Raw genomic sequence first — 21,749 nt, forward strand, 5'->3', positions numbered from 1 at the left:
TTAATCTATATTGAGTTGATTTTTGTATATGGTGTAAGGAGAGTGTCCTGTCTCTGTTTTCTGCATATGGCTAGCCAGTTCTCCTAGAACAATTTATTGATTAGGGAATCCTTTCCCCATTGCTTGTTTTTGTCAGGTTTGTCAAAGATAGGATGGTTGTACATGTGTTGTCTTATTTTTGGTTTCTCTATTCTGTTTCATTAATCTATGTTTCTGTTCTTGTACCAGTAACATGCTGTTTTGGTTACTGTAGTCTTGTAGTACAGTTTGAAGTCAGGTAGTGTGAGGCCTCCAGCTTTTTTTTTCTTTTATGATTCGGGCTATTTGGGCTCTTTTTTGGTTCCATATGAACTTAAAAATAGTTTTTTCTAATTCTGTGAAGAATGGCAATGGTAGCTTAATGAGAATAGCATTGAACCTAGAAAATGTTTTGGGCAGTATGGGCATTTTCATGATATTGATTATTCCTATTCATAAGCACAGAATGTTTTCCCATTTGTTTCTGTCATCTATGATTCCTTTGAGCAGTGGTTTGTAGCTCTCCTTGAAGAGATCCTTCTCTTCCTTTGTTGTCTCTATTCATAGGTATTTTATTCTTCTTGTGGCACTTGTGAATGGGAATTCATTCATAATTTGGCTCTCTGCTTGTCTGTTGTTGGTGCATATGAATGCTAACAATTTTTGCACGTTGGTTTTATATCCTGAGACTTTGCTGAAGTTGCTTTTCACCTTAAGAAGCTTTTGAGCTGTGACTATGGGGTGTTTTTTTTTTTTAGATATATTGTTATGTCATCTGCAAACAAAGACAATTTGACATCCTCTATTACTATTTGAATACTGGTTTGTTTGTTTGTTTGTTTGTTTGTTTGTTTTTTCTGTTACCTGATTACCCTGGCCAGAACTTCCAATACTATATTGAATAAGAGTAGTGAAAGAGGGCATTCTTGCCTTGTGCTGGATTTCAAGGAGAATACTTCCAGTTCTTGCCCATTCAATATGATATTGACTGTGGTTTTGTCATATATAGCTCTTATTATTTTGTTGTATGTTCTTTTAATACCTAATTTATTGAGAGTTACTAACATGAAGAGATGTTGAATTTTATCAAAAGCCTTTTCTGCACCTATTGAGCTAATCATGTGATTTTTGTCTTTAGTTGTGTTTATGTAATGAATCACATTTACTGATTTGTGTATGTTAAACAAAACTTGCATCCTGTGGATGACACCAACTTGATCATGGTGGATAAGTTTTTTGATGTGCTGCTGCATTTGATTTGCTGGTGTTTTACTAAAGATTTTTGCATCGATGTTCATCAACGACGTTGGCCTTAAGTTTCCTTTTACTGTTGTATCTCTGCCAGGTTTGGTGTCAAGATGATGTTGGTCTCATAGAATAAGTTAGATAGAAGTCCCTTCTTTTTAATTTTTTGGATAGTTTCAGAACAAATGATACCAGCTCTTCTTTGCACCTCTGGTAGAATTCAGCTGTGAATATGTCTGATCCTGGGCTTTTGTTGCTTGGTAGGATATTTACTACTGCCTCGATTTCAGAACTCATTATTGGTCTGTTCTGGGATTCAATTCCTTCCTGGTTGAGTTTTGAGAGGCTGTATGTGTTTAGGAATTTATTCATTTCTTCAAGATTTTCTAGTTTATGTACCTAAAGGTGTTTATAGTATTCTCTGATGGTTGTTTGCATTTCTGTGGTGTCAGTGGTGCTATCTCCCTTATCATTTCTGTTTATTTGATTCTTCTCTCTTTTCTTCTTTATTATTCTAGATAGCAGGCTATCTGTATTACGAATTATTTCAAAAGAAAACACAGCTCTTGAATTTACTGATTTTGGGAAGTGTTTTCAGTGTTACTATCTCTTTCAGTTCAGCTCTGATCTTGGTTATTTTTTGTCTTCTGCTAGCTTTGGGGTTTATTTTCTCTTGGTTCTCTGTTTTTTTTTTTCATTGCTATGTTAGGTTGTTAATGAGATCTTTCTAGTTTTGTGATATGGACAAATTTAAATTTCCCTCTTAACACTGCTTTAGATACATCCCAGAGATTCTGGTATTTTGTAACTTTGTTCTCATTAGTTTCAAAGGACTTCTTGATTTCTGTCTTAATTTCATTTTTTACTCCAGTCATTCAGTGGAAGGCTGCTCAACTTTCACATTGTTGTTTGGTTTGAGTGAATTTCTTAATCTTGAGTTTTAATTTGATTGTGCTGTGGTCTGAGAGACTATTATTTCAGTTATTTTGCATTTGCTAAGAATTCTTTTACTTCCAATATGTGATCAATTTTAGAGGAAGTGCCATGAGGCAATAAGAACAATATATATTCTGTTGCTTTGGGGTGGAGAGTTCTGTAGATATCTATCAGGTCTACTTGATTCAGAGCTAAGTTTAGGTCCTGAGTATCTTTGTTAATTTTCTGTCTTGATGATCTCTTTAATATTGTCACTGGGATGTTAAAGTATTCCACTATTCTTGTATGGGAGTCTAAGTCTCTTTGAAGGTCTTTAAGAACTTGCTTTATGAACCTGTGCTCCTTATTGGGTGCATATATATTTAGGATAGATAGCTCTTCTTCTTGAATTGAACTTTTTGCCATTATAAAATGCCCTTCTTTGTCTTTTTTTAAATTTCATTTTAGGTTTGGGGGTACATGTAAAGAACATGCAAGATTGTTGTATAGGTGCACACATGGCAGTGTAATTCGCTGCCTTACTCCCCATCACCTATATCTGGTATTTCTCCCCATGCTAGCTCTCCCCAGCCCCCAACCCACACTGTCCCTCCCCTATCTCCCACCAACAGACCCCAGTGTGTGACGCTCCCCTCCCTGTGTCCATACGGTCTCATTGCTCAACACCCACCTATGAGTGAGAACATGCAGTGTTTGATTTTCTGTTTTTGTGTTAGTTTGCTGTGAATGATGGTTTCCAGGTTCATCCATGTCCCTACAAAGGACATAAACTCATCGTTTTTTATGGCTGCATAGTATTCCATGGTGTATATGTGCCACATTTTCCTTGTTCAGTCTATCATCAATGGGCATTTGGCTTGGTTCCAGGTTGTTGCTACTGTAAACAGTGCTGCAATGAACATTCATGTGCATGTGTCCTTACAGTAGAAAGATTTATAATCCTTTGGATATATTCCTGGTAATGGGATTGCTGGGTCAAATGGAATTTCTATTTCTAGGTCTTTGAGGAATTGCCACACTGTCTTCCACAATCGTTGCACTAATTTACACTCCCACCAACAGTGTAAAAGTGTTCCTATTTCTTCATATCCTCTCCAGCATCTGTTGTCTCCAGATTTTCTAATGATTGCCATTCTAACTGGAGTGAGATGGTATCTCAACGTAGTTTTGATTTGCATTTCTCTAATGACCAGTGACGATGAGCATTTTTTCATGTTTGTTGACCTCATGTATGTCTTCTTTTGTAAAGTGTCTGTTCATATCTTTCACCCACTTTTGAATGGGCTTATTTGATTTTTCTTGTAAATCTGTTTTAGTTCTTTGCAGATTCTGGATATTATCCCATTGCCAGATGGGTAGACTGTAAAAATTTTTTCCCATTCTGTTGGTTGCCAATTCACTCTACTGACAGTTTCTTTTGCTGTGCAGAAGCTGTGGAGTTTGATTAGGTCCCATTTGTTTATTTTGGCTTTTGTTGCCAATGCTTTTGGTGTTTTGGTCATGAAGTCCTTGCCTATGCCTAAGTCCAGAATGGTTTTGCCTAGATTTTCTTCTAGGGTTTTATACTGTTAGGCCTTATTTTTAAGTCTTTAATCCATCTGGAGTTAATTTTAGTGTAAGGTGTCAGGAGGGGGTCCAGTTTCTGCTTTCTGCACATGGCTAGCCAGTTTTCCCAACACCATTTATTAAACATGGAATCCTTTCACTGTTGTTTGTTTTTGTCAGGTTTGTCAAAGATCAAATGATTGTACATATGTGGTGTTGCTTCTGAGGAGTCTGCTCTGTTCCATTGGTCTATATCTCTGTTTTGGTACCAGTACCATGCTGTTTTGAATTACTGTAGCCTTGTAGGATAGTTTGACGTCCGGTAGCGTGATGTTTCCAGCTTTGTTCTTTTTGCTTAGAATTGACTTGGTTATGCGGGCTCTCTTTTGGTTCCATATGAAGTTTAAGGTGTTTTTTTCCAGTTCTGTGAAGAAGGTCATTGGTAGCTTGATGGGGATAGTGTTGAATCTGTAAATTACTTTGGGCAGTATGGCCATTTTCATAATATTGATTCTTCCTAACCATAAACATGGAATGTTTCTCCATCTGTTTGTGTCATCTCTTATTTCATTGAGCAGTGGCTTGTAGTTCTCATTGAAGAGGTCCTTTATGTTCCTTGCTAGTTGTATTCTTAGGTATTTTGTTCTCTTTGTAGCAATTATGAATGCAGTTCATTCTTGATTTGGCTCTCTTTAAGGCTGTGATTCGTGTATAGGAATGTTTATGATTTTAGCACGTTGATTTTGTATACTGAGACTTTGCTGAAGTTGCTTATAAGTTTAAGGAGATTTTGGGCTGAGACAGTGGGGTCTTGTAACTATACAATCTTGTCATCTGCAAATAGAGACAATTTGACTTCCTCCTTTCCTATTTGAATACCCTTTATTTCTTTTACTTGCCTGATTGCTCTGGCTAGAACTTCCAGTACTATATTGAATAGGAGTGGTGAGAGAAGGCATCCTTGTCTAGTGCCAGATTCCAAAGGGAATGCTTCCAGTTTTTGCCCATTCAGTATGATATTGGCTGTTGGTTTGTCATAAATAGCTTTTATTATTTTGAGATATGTTCCATCAATACCTAGTTTATTGAGGGTTTTTAGGATAAAGGGCTGCTGAATTTTGTCAAAGGCATTCTCTGCATCAATTGAAATAATCATGTGGTTTTTGTCTTTTGTTCTGTTTATGTGGTGAATTACGTTTATAGACTTGCGTATGTTGAACCAGCCTTGTATCCCCAGGATGAAGCCTACTTGATCACGGTGGATACGCTTTTTGATGTGCTGATGGAATCGACTTGCCAGTATTTTATTGAAGATTTTTGCATCTATGTTCATCATGGATATTGGCCTGAAGTTTTCTTCTCTTGCTGAATCTCTGCCAGGTTTTGGTATCAGGATAATGCTGGTCTCATAAAATGATTTGGGAAGGATTCCCTCCTTTTGGATTGTTTGGAATAATTTCAGAAGGAATGGTACCAGCTCCTCTTTGTATGTCTGGTAGAATTCGGCTGTGAACCCAACTGGACCTGGGCTTTTTTTGGGTGGAAGGCTCCTAATTGCTGCCTCAACTTCAGACCTTGTTATTGGTCTATTCAGGGTTTCGACTTCTTCCTGGTTTAGGCTTGGGAGGATGCCAAGTGTCCAGGAATTTATCCATTTCTTCCAGGTTTACCAGTTTATGTGCATAGAAATGTTTGTAATAATCTCTGATGATGGTTTGTATTTCTGTGGAATCTGTGGTGATATCCCCTTTATCGTTTTTTATTGCATCTATTTGATAATTGTTTCTTTCTTTCTTTTTTTTTTTTTTATTAATCTGGCTAGTGGTCTGTATATTTTGTTGATCTTTTCAAAAAACCAGCTCCTGGGTTTATTGATTTTTTGAAGGGATTTTTGTGTCTCTATCTCCTTCAGTTCTGCTGTGATCTTAGTTATTTCTTGTCTTCTGCTAGCTTTTGAGTTTTTTTATCTTGCTCCTCTAGCTCTTTCAATTTTGATGGTAGGGTGTCGATTTCAGATCTTTCCTTGCTTCTCATGTGGGCATTTATTGCTGTATATTTTCCTCTAGAGACTGCTTTAAATGTGTCCCAGATATTCTGGTATGTTGTGTCTTTGTTCTACTGTCTGTTATGATTTCCATTCTTTTGCATTTGCTGAGCAGTGATTTACTTCCAATGATGGGGTCAATTTTAGAGTAGGTGTGATGTGGTGTTGAGAAGAATGTATATTCTGTGGATTTGGGGTGGAGTGTTCTGTAAATGTCTATTAGGTTTGCTTGTTGCAGGTCTGAGTTCAAGTCCTAGATATCCTTGTTAATTTTCTGTCTCATTGATCTGTCTAATATTGACAATGGGGTGTTAATGTCTCCCACTATTATTTCATGGGAGTCTAAGTCTCTTTGTAAGTCATTAAGAACTTGCTTTATGTATCCGGTGCTCCTGTATTGGTGGCATATATATTTAGGATTGTTAGCTCTTTTTGTTGCATTGATCCTTTTACCATTATGTAAGGTCCTTCTTTGTCTCTTTTGATCTTTGTTGCTTTAAAGTCTATTTTATCAGAGACGAGAATTGCAACTCTTGCTCTTTTTCTGGTCTTCATTTGCTTGGTAAATCTTCCTCCATCCCTTTATTTTGAGCCTTTGTGTATCCTTGCATGTAAGATGGGTTTCCTGGATACAGCACACTGATGGGTTTTGGCTTTTTATCCAATTTGCCAGTCTGTGTCTTTGATTGGGGCATTAGTCCATTTACATTTAGGGTTAATATTGTTATGTGTGAATTTGATCCTGCCATTTTGATGCTAGCTGGCTGTTTTGCCCGTTAATTGATGCAGCTTATTTATTGTGTTGATGCTCTTTACCATTTGTTAAGTTTTTGGAGTGGCTGGTACTGGTTGTTCCTTTCTATGTTTAGTGCCTCTTTCAGGAGCTCTTGTAAAGCAGGCCTGGTGGTGATGAAATCTCTGAGTACTTGCTTTTTCATAAAGGATTGTCTTTCTCCTTCACTTATGAAGCTTAATTTGGCTGGATATGATATTCTGGGTTGAAAGTTTATTTCTTTAAGGATGTTGAATATTAGCCCCCACTCTCTTCTGGCTTGTAGGGTTTCTGCTGAGAGATCTGCTGTGAGTCTGATGGGTTTCCTTTGTGGGTAACCTGACCTTTCTCTCTGGCCACTCTTAGCATTATCTCCTTCATTTCAACCCTGGTGAATCTGATGATTATGTGCCTTTGAGTTGCTTTTCTTGGGGAATATCTTTGTGGTGTTCTCTGTATTTCCTGGACTTTAGCATTGGCCTGCCTTGCTAGGTTGGAGAAGTTTTCCTGGATAATATCTTGAAGAGTATTTTCCAGCTTGGATTTATTCTCTCTATCACATTCAAGTACACCTATCAAATGTAGATTAGGTCTTTTCACATAGTCCCATATTTCTTGGAGACTTTGTTCATTCTTTTTTACGCTTTTTTCTCTAGTACTGCTTTCTCATTTTATTTCATTGAGTTGATCTTCAATCTCTGATATCCTTTCTTCTGCTTGGTCAATTCGCCTGTTGAAACTTGTGTATGCTTCGTGAAGTTCTTGTGTTGTGTTTTTCAGCTCCATCAATTCGCTTATATTCCTTGCTAAGTTGTTTATTCTTGTTAACATTTAGTTAAATCTTTTTTCAAGGTTCTTAGTTACTTTGCATTGGGTTAGAACTGTTCTTTTAGCTCACAGAAGTTTCTTATTATCCACCTTCTGAAGCCTGTTTTTGTCAATTCATCACACTCATTCTCTATCCAGTCTTGTTCCCTTGCTGGTGAGGAGTTGTGATCCCTTGTAGGAGGAGAGGCATTCTGGTTTTAGGTGTTTTCATCCTTTTTGCATTGGTTTCTTCCCATCTTTGTGGATTTATCTACCTGTCATCTTTGTATTTGTTGACTTTCAGATTGGGTCTCTGAGTGGACATACAGTTTGTTGATGATGAAGTTATTTCTTTCTGTTTCTTAGTTTTCCTTCTAGCAGTCTGGCCCCTCTGCTGTAGGACTGCCAAGGTCCACTCCAGGCCCTTCTTGCCTGGGGATCACCTGCAGTGACTGCAGAACAGTAATAGTTGCTGCCAGTTTCTTATTCTGCTAACTTTGTCCCAGAAGGGTACCTGCCAGATGTCAGTTTGAGTTCTCCTTTATGAGGTGACTCTTTGGAGATACAGGGGTCAGGGAGCTGCTTGAAGAGACAGTCTGTCCTTTATAGGAGCTCAAGTACTGAGCTGTGAGCTCCATTGTTCATTCAGAGCTGCTGGGCAGGTATGTTTAAGTCTGCTGCAGCAGAACTCATAGACCCTGTTTTTTTGTTTGTTTGTTTGTTTGTTTTTTTCCAGATGCTCTGTCCCGGGGAGATATCGCTTTATTTATAAGTTTCAGCCGGGCACGGTGGCTCAAGCCTGTAATCCCAGCACTTTGGGAGGCCGAGGCGGGTGGATCACAAGGTCAAGAGATCGAGACCATCCTGGTCAACATGGTGAAACCCCGTCGCTACTAAAAATACAAAAAAGTAGATGGGCATGGTGGCACATGCCTGTAATCCAAGCTACTCAGGAGGCTGAGGCAGGAGAATTGCCTGAACCCGGGAGGCAGAGGCGGAGGTTGCGGTGAGCCGAGGTCATGCCATTGCACTCCAGCCTGGGTAACGAGCGAAACTCCGTCTCAAAAAAAAAAAATAAAATAAATAAATAAAAATAAGTTTCAGTCATACTGCTGCCTTTTTTCATGACTGCCCTGCCCAGTGGGGAGGCATCCTAGTCACTGTCTGCCTGCAGAGGTTTTGCTTAGCTGCTGTGGGCTCCTCCCATCTGCCATGTGAACTTCCCTGCAGTCCTGTTTATGTGGGTATAGTTAGAACTGCCTTTACAATGGTGGCCCACCTCTGTAATGGTGGACTCTCTCTGCAATGATGGGCTGCCTCAGTGATAATGGGCTGTCTCAGCAATGGTGGACTACCTCTGTAGTGGTGGACTGCATCGGTAATGACAGATGCCCCTCCCCCACAGAGCTGGATTGTTCTGGGTTCAGCTGTGCTTGTTGCAAAACTCAATCCAGAGTGTTTCAGATTGCTGTTTTTTTGTGGGGGTGGGACTAGCTGAGCCTGATCACCTGACTCCCTGCCTCAGATCCAGTTTTTTTTAGTTGAGCAGGCAATTCTGTTTCTCAGGTGTTCCAGTCACCTATTGAAAAGGCACTGGGATCTGTGTAAAATGTAAATAAAAAATACAAACAAATTTCCTTTTTAAAGCACTTTTAAGAAAAAAAGCAAGGCCTTGGAAATTTTGGTTCCTTTTTCCTCCCCTATTGCAAATTCTTATGGTTTGGGTTGGGTAGTGGAGAGCATGTCATGTCATCTGCAGGTGGCACTGTCCACAGTGGGCAGGCTGGCCGGTCTCTCTACTCGAAGGTGACCACGTTTAGATTCTGAGATGGGAAGAGGAGGGTAAATAGGTCACGGCAGCCTTTTTCGTTATTGTTTTCAGTTTAACTTTTCCTTTTTTGCTGTCTAATCATCCTCGTCAGTCTTCTGCTTCTTGGTATCGACATCGTCATCCTCATCATCTTTAGCTGCCCGCTTGCCTGCAGCAGACTCAGTTTCCTCACCTTCATCTCCATCCTCCTCCTCCTCACCATCACCTTCTTCTTCCTCCTCCTCTTCCTCCCCACCTTCTTCTTCTTCCTCATCTACCTCATTGCCAGCCTCCTGCTCCCCATTTTCCTCATTCTCCTCATTCCCGTTAGCAGAGGCGTCTCTTCCATTTTCCGCCTCTTCCACAACTTCTTTCTTCTCCTTCAAGTCCTTGGTGGTGATTTCGGAGCTGGTGTCTACCGCTGCGTCTGACGTGGTGGGGCACGCCGCTGATCCGATGCAGGGGATTAAAAAGAAAGCGAGAACTCAGGAACTCTGGCGATAAAGCTGCCAGAGTCCGCGACGGCACGCGGCTGAGGTGGCTGCCACGAGCAACGAGTTGGACGAGGAACAATGCAAAGATGGCTTTTCAGAGCAGCCAGTGGGAGCTCTAAATATCATTTCTATCTGCTACTTACAACTCAAACACCATTGCATCTGCTGTATATTATGGCTCATGTAGAAGAGCAATTTGGAGGGCAGCCTGATGACACTGGAGAACCTTCTCCTGTTCTGGGGATCACTCAGAACTAGCATGTATTTAGGTCACTAGTAGGTTTTTGGGTCACTCCGTAAATGAGCCAGAGTAAGAAAAACAAATTTGGAATTTGTAACTTCTAAAATCCAAATAATCCCACTAGACATTATGCTTCTTTCTCAGTTGTAGGATGGGCCAGATGCAACAATGTATCCTTTACCTTAGAAGAAATATCTTACATGCCTTACACCACTGAACCCCAAGAAATTTGACTTGGGTAGAAGGACAAATTCATTTCCCACCCTCTGCATGCAAATGTTTTACCAGTAAGTCTAGAGTCATTGTTACTTTTTGCTCCTGTGTCCAATCAGTATAAGATCACCAGTGTAATGGATCAGTGTGGTATCTTGTGGAAGAAAAAAGAAATCAAGCTCCCTGCAAACTAAATTAGGACATAAGACTAGAGAGCTGATACACCCCTGAACTAGAACAGTGAAGTTTTATTGCTGGCCTTGCCAGCTGAAAGAAAACTGCTTATTGTGGGTGTTACAGAGATACATGGAGAAAAAGGCATTTGCCAAGTTATTAGCTGTATACCAGGTAACCAGGGTATGTGTTCATTTGCTCTTGCAATAATTACCGTATTTGGTACAGAAGTGTGAATTTGACTTACTACTTGTTTAAAGTGTACCAATTCACTGTATTAGTCCGTTGTCATGCTACTGATAAAGACATATCCAAGACAGGGCAATTTACAGAAGAAAGAAGTTTAATGGACTTACAGTTCCATGTGGCTGGAGAGGAGCCACAATCATGGTAGAAGGTGAAAGCCATGTCTCACATGGTGGCAGACAAGAGAAGAAAGAATTTGTGCAGGGAAATGCCCATTTTTAAAACCCTCAGATCTCATGAGACTTATTCACTATAATGAGAACAGCATGGGACAGACCTGCTCACATGATTCAATTACCTCCCACCAGGTCCCTCCCATGAAAATGTGAAAGCAACTTTGGAACTGGGTAACAGGCAGAGATTGGAACAGTTTGAACAGCTCGGAAGAAGACAGGAAAATGTGGAAAAGTTTGGAACGTCCTAGAGACTGAATAAACTCTCTATGCTGATCTCTCTCCCTATCACCTCTTTAAGGCAAATAACTTAGATTTACCCTTTTGAGGCTATCTTCTATATCTTGTTGCCATATTTTATTCTTTTTTTATTATTTTTTCCTTTATCTTCTCTGACTGTGTATACTCAGCTAGCTTGTCTTTGAGTTCACTAATTCTTTTTTCTGCTTTATCAGTTCTGCTGTTGAGAGATTGATGTATTCTTCAGTATGCCAATTGAATTTTTCAGCTCTGGGGTTTTTGCTTAGTTTTTTAAAAATTTTCAATTTCTTTGTTAAATTTAACTGATAGAATTCTGAATTCCTTCTCTGTGTTATTTTTAATTTCATCAAGCTTCCTCAAAATAAGTATTTTGAATGCTCTCTCTGAAAGATCACATGCCTGTGTCTCTGAAATTGGTTGCTGGTGTCTTATTTAGGTCATTTGGTGAAGTTTTGTTTTCCTGGATTGTCTTGATGCTTGAGGATGTTCTTTGATGTTTGGGCATTGAAGACTTAGGCATTTATTGTGATCTTCTGTTTTGGTTTGTTTATACTTATCCTTCTTGAGAAGGTTTTCAGGTATTCAAAGGGAATTGAATGTTGTGATCTAAGTCTTTCATCACTGTAGCCTTGGTTGTCTTGGGTAAGATTCAAGAGAATTCCCTGGATTACCAGGCAGAGTCTCTTGTTCACTTCCTTTATTTTCCCCCACACAAAATGGAATCTCTCGTTCCATACTGAGCTGCCTGGAGTTAGAAGTGGATTTACATAAACACTTCTAATTCCACTACCACTGGGACTGAGCTGGGTCAGACCTGAAGCTGGCACAATAGTGGGTCTTACCCATGACCTGTGGCAACTCTTGCCTGGCTACCACTGATTTTGATTCAAGGCACAGGGCTCTTCAGTCAGCAGGTGGTGAATCCAGCCAGGTTCATGTCTTTTCCTTCTGGATGGCATGTTCTGTTAATGGCCCAGAGTGGGTCTAGAAATGCTGTCTAGGAGCTACGGCCAGGAGTCAGGAATTATAGAAATCTACTTGATGCTTTATTTTACTGTTGCTAAGCTCATACCCAAGTTGCAAGGTAAAGTACTTTTTACTTTTTTCTTTTCTTTTCTAAGGCAGAGTATTTTCCTATTGCTACCACATCTAGGAATGTGCTCAGTCACACCTGAAGCCGTCACAGTACCAGGTTTCACCCAAGGCCCATGGTCGGTACTGCCTGGTTTCTCCTGTTTATTCAAGGCCCAAAGGTTTTTTAGTCTGCAGGTGATGAATCTTGCCAGGACTGGTTTCTTCCCTTCAAAGCAGCAAGTTTCCTTCTGCCCAGGTTGTGTCTAGCAATGTCATCTGTGAACTGGGACCTGGAATGGGGACCTGAGGACACTGCTTGATGTTTTATTTTACTGTGGCTGAGCTGACATTCAAGTTGCAAGACAAAGTTTTCTTTACTTTTTTCTCTCCTTTCCTCATGTGAAAGGAGTTTCTTCCAGAGCTGCAAGCTGAACTGCCTGAGATTAGGAGAGAGGTGACACAAGCACTATCTTGGCTATTCTAGCTGGTGTCTCACTGGGTAACATGCATCCAAAGTCCACTGGTTCTAAGCCCAGCATAGCACCAGGACTTCTCCGGGAATTCTAATCCTTGTAGCCTGAATTGCCTTTCAAATTTATTTAGGACCCTAGAGCACTTTAGTGCTAAGTGGTGGGGCTAGCAAGAACTCAGGTTCCAATGGTTGGGGTAGACAATCCCCTTCAGGCTAGGGCTGGTCTAAATGCTTCCTCCTTGGGCACTGGACAAATTTTGTCCTGTATTGCTTTCCACTGTGACAGGATAACACTGAGTTCCAAGGCACAATCCCATAATCACTGCATTCTCCCTCCCTCAAACACACTGTTTCATTATCTGTGCCTCACAGACACTGTGGAAGGATGCAGAAGGGGTGGTGTCAGCAACTCAAAATTTTCTTTCTTATCCTCTGCAGTGCCCCTTTCCTTCATATGATGTTAAAACCAGGTACTGTGACCATTCACCTGATTAGAGGTTCTTACGAAAGTGCTTTCTTGTGTCAATAGTTGTTCAGATTGGTGTTCCTGTGGTGTGGAGACAATAAGGGGAGGGTTCTATAGAGCCATTTTACTTCCTCTTCTGCCTTTCCCTTTTGACAATTAGATTATAATGCTTTTCAGTGTGGACTTCTTTAGGACAATTTTTATCAGAATCCTTTGAGCTTCTTAATTTAGATGTCTATTTGCTACTTCAGATTTGGGATGTTTCAGCTATCATTTCTTCAAATAAGCCCACTTCCCAATTTAATCTCCCTCTTCTCCTTCTTGCACTTCTATAACATGTATATTAACCCACTTGATGGTGGCTCATAAATTCTGTAGACTGTCTTCACTCTTTTCTATTTTTTTTCTGTCTAGATAATGTCAAATGACCTGTCTTTTAAACTTGACATTATTTTTCTGTTTCATCAAGTCTATTGTTTGTCTTTGTGATTTTTTAAATTTAATAATTCAAGGACACCCCATTTTATAAATGATGCTAGCAAAACTGGATAGGCACATGTAGAAGAATGAAACTGGATCTCTCTCTCTCAACATCTACAAATACCAACTCAAGACAAATCAAAGACTTAAATCTAAGATCTAAAACTATAAAAATTCTAGAAGAAAACCTGGAAAAATTCTTATGAACATTGGCTTAAGCAAAGAAGTTATGACTAAGACCCCCAAAGCAAATCCAACTATAACGAAAATAAATAAATGAGACCTAATTAAACTAATAAGCTTCACAGCAAAAAAAAGAATCATCAGAGTAAACATACAACCCACAAAATGGGAGAAGATATTTGCAAACTACGCATCTGATGAAGGACTAATATCCAGAACTACGAGAAACTCACATAAATTAGCAGGAGAAAACATATATATAAACCCATCAAAAAGTGGACAAACGACATGAATAGACATTTATCAAAAGCAGATGTACAAATGGCTGAGAAACATATGAAAAATGCTCAACATCACTAATCATGAAGTAAATGCAAATTAAAACCACAATGAAATACCACTTTATTCCAGCCAGATTAGCCATTATTAAAAAGTTAAAAAAAAAAATGGTGTTGGCATGAATGTGGTGAAAAGGCAAAGTTTATATCAGGTGTCCCCAAACTTTTTACACAGGGGGCCAGTTCACTGTCCCTCAGAACGTTGGAGGGCCGCCACATACTGTGCTCCTCTCACTGACCACCAATGAAAGAGGTGCCCCTTCCTGAAGTGCGGTGGGGGGCCGGATAAATGGCCTCAGGGAGCCGCATGCGGCCTGTGGGCCGTAGTTTGGGGACGCCTGGTTTATACGCTGCTGATAGGAATGCAAATTATTATAATTTCTATGGGAAACAGTATGGATATGTCTTAAATAATTAAAGGTAGATCTACCATTCAATCCAGCAATTCCACTACAAGGTATCTACCCCTTTAAAGGAAAAGAAGTCATGTCAAAAAGACACCTGCATGTGTATGTTTATCACAACACAATTAACAATTGCGAAGACATAGAACCAACCTAAGCACTCATAAACCAATGAGTGGGTAAAGAAGATGTGGGACTGGCCACTGTGGCTCACACCTGTAATCTCAGCACTTTGGGAAGCTGAGGCAGGTGGATCACTTGAGGTCAGGATTTCAAGCCCAGCCTGGGCAACATGGTGAAATCCCATCTCTACTAAAAATACAAAAATTAGCTGGACATGATGGTGCACACCTGTAATTCCAGCTACTCAAGAGGCTGAGGCAGGAGAATTGCTTGAACCCAGGAGGTGGTGGTTGCAGTGAGCTGAGATTCATACCACTGCACTCCAGCCTGGGTGACAGAGTGAGACAAAAAGAAAGGAGGGAAGGAAGAAAGGGAAAAAAGAAGGAAGGAAGAAAAGAAAGAGAGGAAAGAAATAAAAAAGAAAGGAAAGAAAGAAAGAAGGAAGAAACAAAGAAGAAAGAAAGAAAGAAAGAAGGAGGGAGGGAGGGAAGGAAAGTAGGAAGGAAGGAGAGAGGGAAGGAAGGAAGGAAGGAAGGAAGGAAGGAAAGAAGGAAGGAAGGAAGGAAGGAAGGAAGGAAGGAAGGAAGGAAGGAAGAGCATCAGGAAGAATAGCTAATGGATGCCAAGCTTAATACCTGGGATGGGATGATTTGTGGAGCAAATCACCATGGCACATGTTTATCTATGTAACAAACCTGCACATACACCCCTGAACTTAAAATAAATATTGAAGAAAAAAAGAATGTGGGCCAGGCACGGTGGCTCGTGCCTGTAATCCTAGCACTTTAGGAGGCCAAGGTGAGTGGATCACCTGAGGTCAGTGATTTGAGACCTGGCCAACATGGCAAAACCTTGTCTCTAGTAATAATACATAAGTTAGCCAGGCATGGTGGCACATGCTTGTAGTCTCAGCAACCCAGGAGACTGAGGCAGGAGAATCGCTTGAACCCAGGAGGTAGAGGTTGCAGTGAACCAAGATCATGCCACTGCACTTTAGCCTGCATGACAGAGACTCCATCTCAAAAGAATTTTTTTTTAAATGTGGTATATATACACCATAGAATACTACTCTGCCATAAATGAAAATGAAATAATGTCTTTTGCAGCATCTTGGATGCAGCTGGAGGCCATTATTCTAAGAGAAGTAACTCAAGAATGAAAAGCCAAATACAGCTAGTGCTCTACTTACGACCACGATTGGTTCCGACAGACCAGTCGTAACACGACTTGGTCGTAAGTTGAGTTTGCTGTACCAAGTCTGGGATAACAGTTGAAATGGTTCACGTGGAGATGGTAGTGCTGCCGGAAGCTGGTCTGCACTTTCGTACGCCCAGCTGGGCAACGTTTGCGCTGCCAGACGCGGAGCAGTCCTGGCTAGCGATTGTGGTCATAAAGTCGAATGGTCGTAAGTTGCATAGGTCCTAAGTCGATCAATACCTGTACTTTATGCTCTCAGTTGTAAGTGGGAGTTAAGCCATGCATACACAAAGGCATACAGAGTGACATAATGAACTTTGGAGGCTCAGAAGCATGAGGGTGAGAGGGACCTAATAGATAAAAAACTACATTAGTTTCATTTTACACTACTGAGGTGATCAGTGTGCTAAAATCTCAGATTTCATCACCATACAATTCATTCATGTAACCAAAAGCCACTTGTACCCCAAAAGCTATTGAAATTTTTAAAAATACAGATTTTTAGACTGGGCATGGTAGCTCACACCTGTAATCCCAGCACTTTGAGAGGTTGAGGAGGGTGGATTATTACAACAGATCAGCCTGGCCAAGATGGTAAAACCTCATCTCTACTAAAAATACAAAAATTAGTCAGGCATGGTGGTGAGCACCTGTAATCCCAGCTACTCAGGAGGCTGAGGCAGGAGAATCACTTGAACCAGGAGGCAGAGGTTGCAGTAAGACAAGATCATGACACTGCCTTCCAGCCTGGGCAACAGAGCAAGACTCCATTTCAAATAATAATAATTATTATATATATATACATATATATATATATATATGCAAGTAAAAAGTAATAGTAATAATTCAATTCTTCAACTCTGGAATTTGTTTTGTTTTGTTCTCCCAGGCTGGAGTACAGTGGTGGGATTGTGGCTCACTGCAACATCCACCTCCTGGGTTCAAGCGAAGTTCTGCCTCAGCCTACCAAGCAATTATGACTACAGGCTCATGCCACCATGCCTGGCTAATTTTTTTGTATTTCTAGTAGAAATGGGGTTTCACCATGTTGGCCAGGCTGATCTTGAACTTCTGACCCAAAGTGATTCAACCTCCCAAATTTCTGGAATTACAGATGTGAGCCACCACACCTGGCCTCATTTTTTTGTTGTTGTTTAATAATTTCTATTTCTTTGTTGATATTCCTGATTTGTTCCTTATCATTTAGTTGTGTGTGTTCTCAAGTAATGTAGAGAACTTCTTTTAGATGATTGCTTTGAATTCTTTGTCAGATAATGCATAACTCTTCATTTCTTTAGGATCAGTGTCTAGAGATTTATATTGTTATTTTGATTGAGTCATATAATTTCTCTTTTTCTTCATGTTCCTTTTTATTTTTTCTTTATTTTTATTTTTATTTTATATAGATATGGAGATATTACTATGGTACCCAGGCTGGTTTTCAACTCTTAGCCTTAAGTAATCCTTCTGTCTTAGCCTTCCAAAGTGCGTGTATTACAAGCACAAGCCACTGTGCTCAGCCTTTTCTTGTCACTGTTGTATATGAAAAAGCATATACTTCTTCTACTATTTATGGGATGTCTTTGTACAATGGGAAGATATTTATCAGCTCAGCCTGGTTAGAGATTTTGGGGGCTTCTCACATTTTTAGAAATGATACATCTTCTCTAAGTTTGTGGATTTAATTTCCTCATTAGTCAACCTTGCCAGTTTCTTTTTCAGGAGCTTGTAGCATCTTGCTCCCTCTAGTGTTTCACTGGAATACTGTAGGTTCTCTGGCAGTACAACAATCCACTGAGCTGCTTTTTTTTTTTTTTTCTTTTTTTAAATTTATTTATTTTACTTTAGGTGCATACTGTATCTGTCATTTCTCCCCTTGTTATCCCTCCCCACCCTCCCCTCCCTCCCCACCCTTCTCTCCCTCCCCACCCCTCACTGTCTCTCCTCTATCCCCCCCAAATGCCCCCAGTGTGTGATGCTCCTCTCCTTGAGTCCACATGTTCTCATTGTTCAACACCCACCTATGAGTGAGAACATGCTGTGTTTGTCTTTCTGTTCTTGTGTCAGTTTGCTGAGCATGATGGTTTCCAGATTCGGCCAAGTCCCTACAAAGGACAGAAACTCATCATTTTTTATGGCTGCATAGTATTCCATGGTGTATATGTGCCACATTTTCTTTGTCCAGTCTATCATTGATGGACATTTGTGTTGGTTCCAAGTCTTTGCTATTGTACCCAGGGCTGCAATGAACATACATGTGTGTGTGTCTTTATAGTAGGATGATTTATAGTTCTTTGGGTATATATTCAGTAATGGGATTGCTGGGTCAAATGAAATTTCTATTTCTAGATCCTTGAGAAATCACCACACTGTCTTCCACATGATTGAACTAATTTACACTCCCACCAACTGTGTAAGAGTGTTCCTATTTCTCTACATCCTCTCCAGCATCTGTTGTCTCTGGATTTTTTAATGATCGCCATTCTAACTGGCATGAGATGGTATCTCAATGTAGTTTTGATTTGCATTTCTCTAATGACCAGTGATGATGAGTATTTTTCCCATATGTTTGTTGGCTTCATATATGTCTTCTTTTACATGATATGATGTATGTTATTTTATGTTCTTCTTTTATATGATATGAATATGTTTATATCCTTTGCCCACTTTTGAATAGGGTTGTTTGTTTTTTTCTTGTATATCTGTTTTAGGTCTTTGTAGATTCTAGATATTAGCCCTTTGTCAGATGGGTAGATTACAAAATTTCTCTCCCATTCTGTTGGTTGCCTGGTTACTCTAATGATTGTTTCTCTTGCTGTGCAGAAGCTCTGAATTTTAATTAGATACCATTTGTCTATCTTGGCTTTTATTGCCATTGTTTTTGGTGTTTTAGTCATGAAGTTCTTGCCTATGCCTGTGTCCTGGATGGTTTTGCCTAGGTTTTCTTCTAGTGTTTTTATGATGTTAGGTTTTATGTTTAAATCTGTAATCCATCAGGAGTTAATTTTAGTGTAAGGTGATGGGTAAGGGTCCAGTTTCTGCTTTCTGCACAATTGCTAGCCAGTTTTCCCAACACTGTTTATTAAACATAGAGTCCTTTCACCATTGCTTGTTTTTGCCAGGTTTGTCAAAAATCAGATGATTGTAGATGTGTGGTGATTCTTCTGGGGCCTCTGGTCTGTTCCATTGGTATATGTCTGTTTTGGTACCACTACCATGCTGTTTTGATTACTGTAGCCTTGTGGTATAGTTTGAAGTCCAGCGGTGTGATGCCTCTGGCTTTGTTCTTTTTGCTTAGGATTGTCTTGGCTATGAGGGCTCTCTTGTGATTCCACGTGAAGTGTAAAGTGTTTTTTTCCAGTTCTCTGAAGAAGGTCATTGGTAGCTTGATGGGGATGGCATTGAATCTATAGATTACTTTGGGCAGTATGGCCATTTTCATGATATTAATTCTTCCTAACATGGGCATGGAATGTTTTTCCATCTGTTTGTGTCCTCCCTTATTTCATTGAGCAGTGTGGTTTGTAGTTCTCCTTGAAGAGGTACTTTACATCCTTTGTTAGTTGTGTTCCTAGGTATTTTATTCTCTTTGTAGCAATTGTGAATGGGAGTTTGCTCTTGATTTGGCTCTCTGTTTGTCTGTTATTGGTATATAGGAATGCTTGTGATTTCTGTAAATTGATTTTGTAGCCTGAGAGTTTGCTGAAGTTACTTATCAGTTTTTTTTTCTTTATAGAGAGGCTTTATTGATTTGGACATATAGGTGACATCATAGTTTCAGGGTTGATGGTCAGAGCTAGGTTGAAATGAGATTTCAAAGTAAATCTTGAAGACCCAGTTTAGAGTCTTTTATAAGAATAAATTGAGTGCTTCAGTGTCATACTAATGGGCTTTCTATTCCTCCTGAGAACTGAAAAACCACAAGGACGGCCACTCTCACCACTTCTATTCAATATAGTACTGGAAGTCCTAGCCAGAACAATCAGACAAGAGAAAAAAAAATAAAGGGCATCCAAAACAGTAGAAGAAGTCAAACTGTCACTGTTTGCTGATGGCATGGTTGTATACCTAGAAAACCCTAAAGACACCTCCAAAAAGCTGCTAGAACTGATAAATAAATTCAGCAAAGTTTCAAGATAAAAAACTAATGTACACAAATCATTAGCTATGCTATACACCATCAGCGACCAAGCCAAGAATCAAATCAAGGACTCAACCACTTTTGCAATAACTGCTAAGAACAAACAAAAGGTCAGGTGCAGTGGCTCACGTCTGTAATCCCAGCACTTTGGGAAGCAGAGGTGGGTGGATCACAATGTCAGGAGTTCATGACCAGCCTGACCAACATAGCGAAACCCTGTCTCTACTAAAAATGCAAAAATTAGCTGGGCATGGTGTCAAGCACTTGTAATCCCAGCTACTTGGGAGACTGAAGCAGGAGGGTCACTTGAACCCAGGAGGCAGTTGCAGTGAGCAGAGATCACTTCACTGCACTCCAGCTTGGACAACAGAGTGAAACTTCATATAAAAAAAATATCTTGGGAATATACCTAACCAAAGATGTTATAGACCTCTACAAGGAAAACTACAGAACACTGCTGAAAGAAATCATAGACAACGCAAATGAATGAAAACACATCCCAGCTGGGCATGGTGGCTCATGTCTGTAATCCCAACATTTTGCGAAGCTGAGGTGGGTGGATAACCTGAGGTCAGAAGTTCAAGACCAGTTCAAGATGGTGAAATCCCATCTTTACTAAAAACACAAAAATTCACTGGACATGGTGGTGGGTGCCTATAATCCTAGCTACTTGGGAGGCTGAGGCAGGAGAATTGCTTGAACCTGCATGGCAGCAGTTGCAGTGTTCCAAGAGAGTGCCATTGCACTCTAGCCTGGACAACAGAGTAAGACCTCATCTCAAAAAAAAAAAAATTGTGAAAAATTGAACATACTGCCAAAAGCAATCTGCAAATTAAATGCAGTTCCCATCAAAATGCCACCATCATTCACAGAACTAGAAAAAACAATCCCAAAATTTATATGGAATGTAAAAAGAGCCTGCATAGGCAAAGCAAGACTAAGCAAAAAGATCAAATCTGGAGGCATCATATTATCTGACTTCAAACGATACTATAAAGCTGTTGTCACCAAAACAGCATGGTACTGGCATAAAAATAGGCATGTAGACCAATGGAACAGAATAGAGAACCCAGAAATAAAGCCAAATACTTACAGCCAACTGATCTTTGACACAGCAAACAAAAACGTAAAGTGAAGAAAGGACACCCTATTCAACAAAAGGTGCTGGGATAATTGGCAAGCCACATGTAGAAGAATGAAACTGGATCCTCATGTCTTACCCTATACAAAAGTCAACTCAAGATGGATCAAAGAATCAAAGACTTAATTAAGACCTGAAACCATAAAGATTATAGAATACCATCAGAAAAACCCTTCTAGGCATTGGCTTAGGCAAAGACTTCATAACCAAGAATCCAAAATCAACAAAAGCAAAGATAAGTAGATGGGACTTAATTAAACTAAGAAACTTCTGCACAGTAAAATAAACAATCAGCAGAGTAAAGAGACAAGCCACAGAGTTGAAGAAAATCTTTACTTCAGAATATACAAGGGACTCAAGCAACTCAGCAAGAAAGAAACAAACAATCCCATCAGAAAGTGGGCTAAGTTCATGAATAGAAAATATACAAATGGCCAATAAACATATGAAAAAATGCTCAGCATCTCTAATGATCATGAAAATGCAAACCAAAACCACAATGCAATATCATCATACTCCTGCAAGAATGACCATAATCAAAAATCAAAAAATAATAGATGTTGGCATGGATGTGGTGAAAAGAGAACACTTTTACACCACTGATGGCATTGTAAACTAGTACAACCACTATGGAAAACAGTGTGGTGATTCCTTAAAGAACTAAAGGTAGAACTACGATTTGACCCAGCAATCCCACTACTCAGTATGTACCCAGAGGAAAAGAAGTCATTATATGAAAAAGACACTTGCA

At 39.7% G+C, this 21,749-nt stretch overlaps 2 protein-coding genes across 6 annotated transcripts in view; one reads left to right on the forward strand and one right to left on the reverse strand.

The window, feature by feature from the left end:
• ZC3H12B (zinc finger CCCH-type containing 12B) overlaps positions 1 to 21,749 on the forward strand; it is a 523,339-nt gene that overhangs the window by 441,800 nt on the left and 59,790 nt on the right. The gene's annotated exons all lie outside the window — the stretch shown is intronic.
• The window catches only part of LOC101042961 (prothymosin alpha-like), a 28,358-nt gene continuing 15,862 nt past the window's right edge, over positions 9,254 to 21,749 (reverse strand). The window contains exon 3 of the mRNA XM_074391562.1: positions 9,254 to 9,661. Within this exon, the coding sequence (XP_074247663.1) occupies positions 9,273 to 9,661 (389 nt within the window). The 3' untranslated portion in view covers positions 9,254 to 9,272. The remainder of the gene's footprint in view (positions 9,662 to 21,749) is intronic.

This window comes from Saimiri boliviensis, chromosome X (assembly GCF_048565385.1).
Source record: "Saimiri boliviensis isolate mSaiBol1 chromosome X, mSaiBol1.pri, whole genome shotgun sequence".
In the NCBI taxonomy this organism is placed as follows: Eukaryota; Metazoa; Chordata; class Mammalia; order Primates; family Cebidae; genus Saimiri; species Saimiri boliviensis.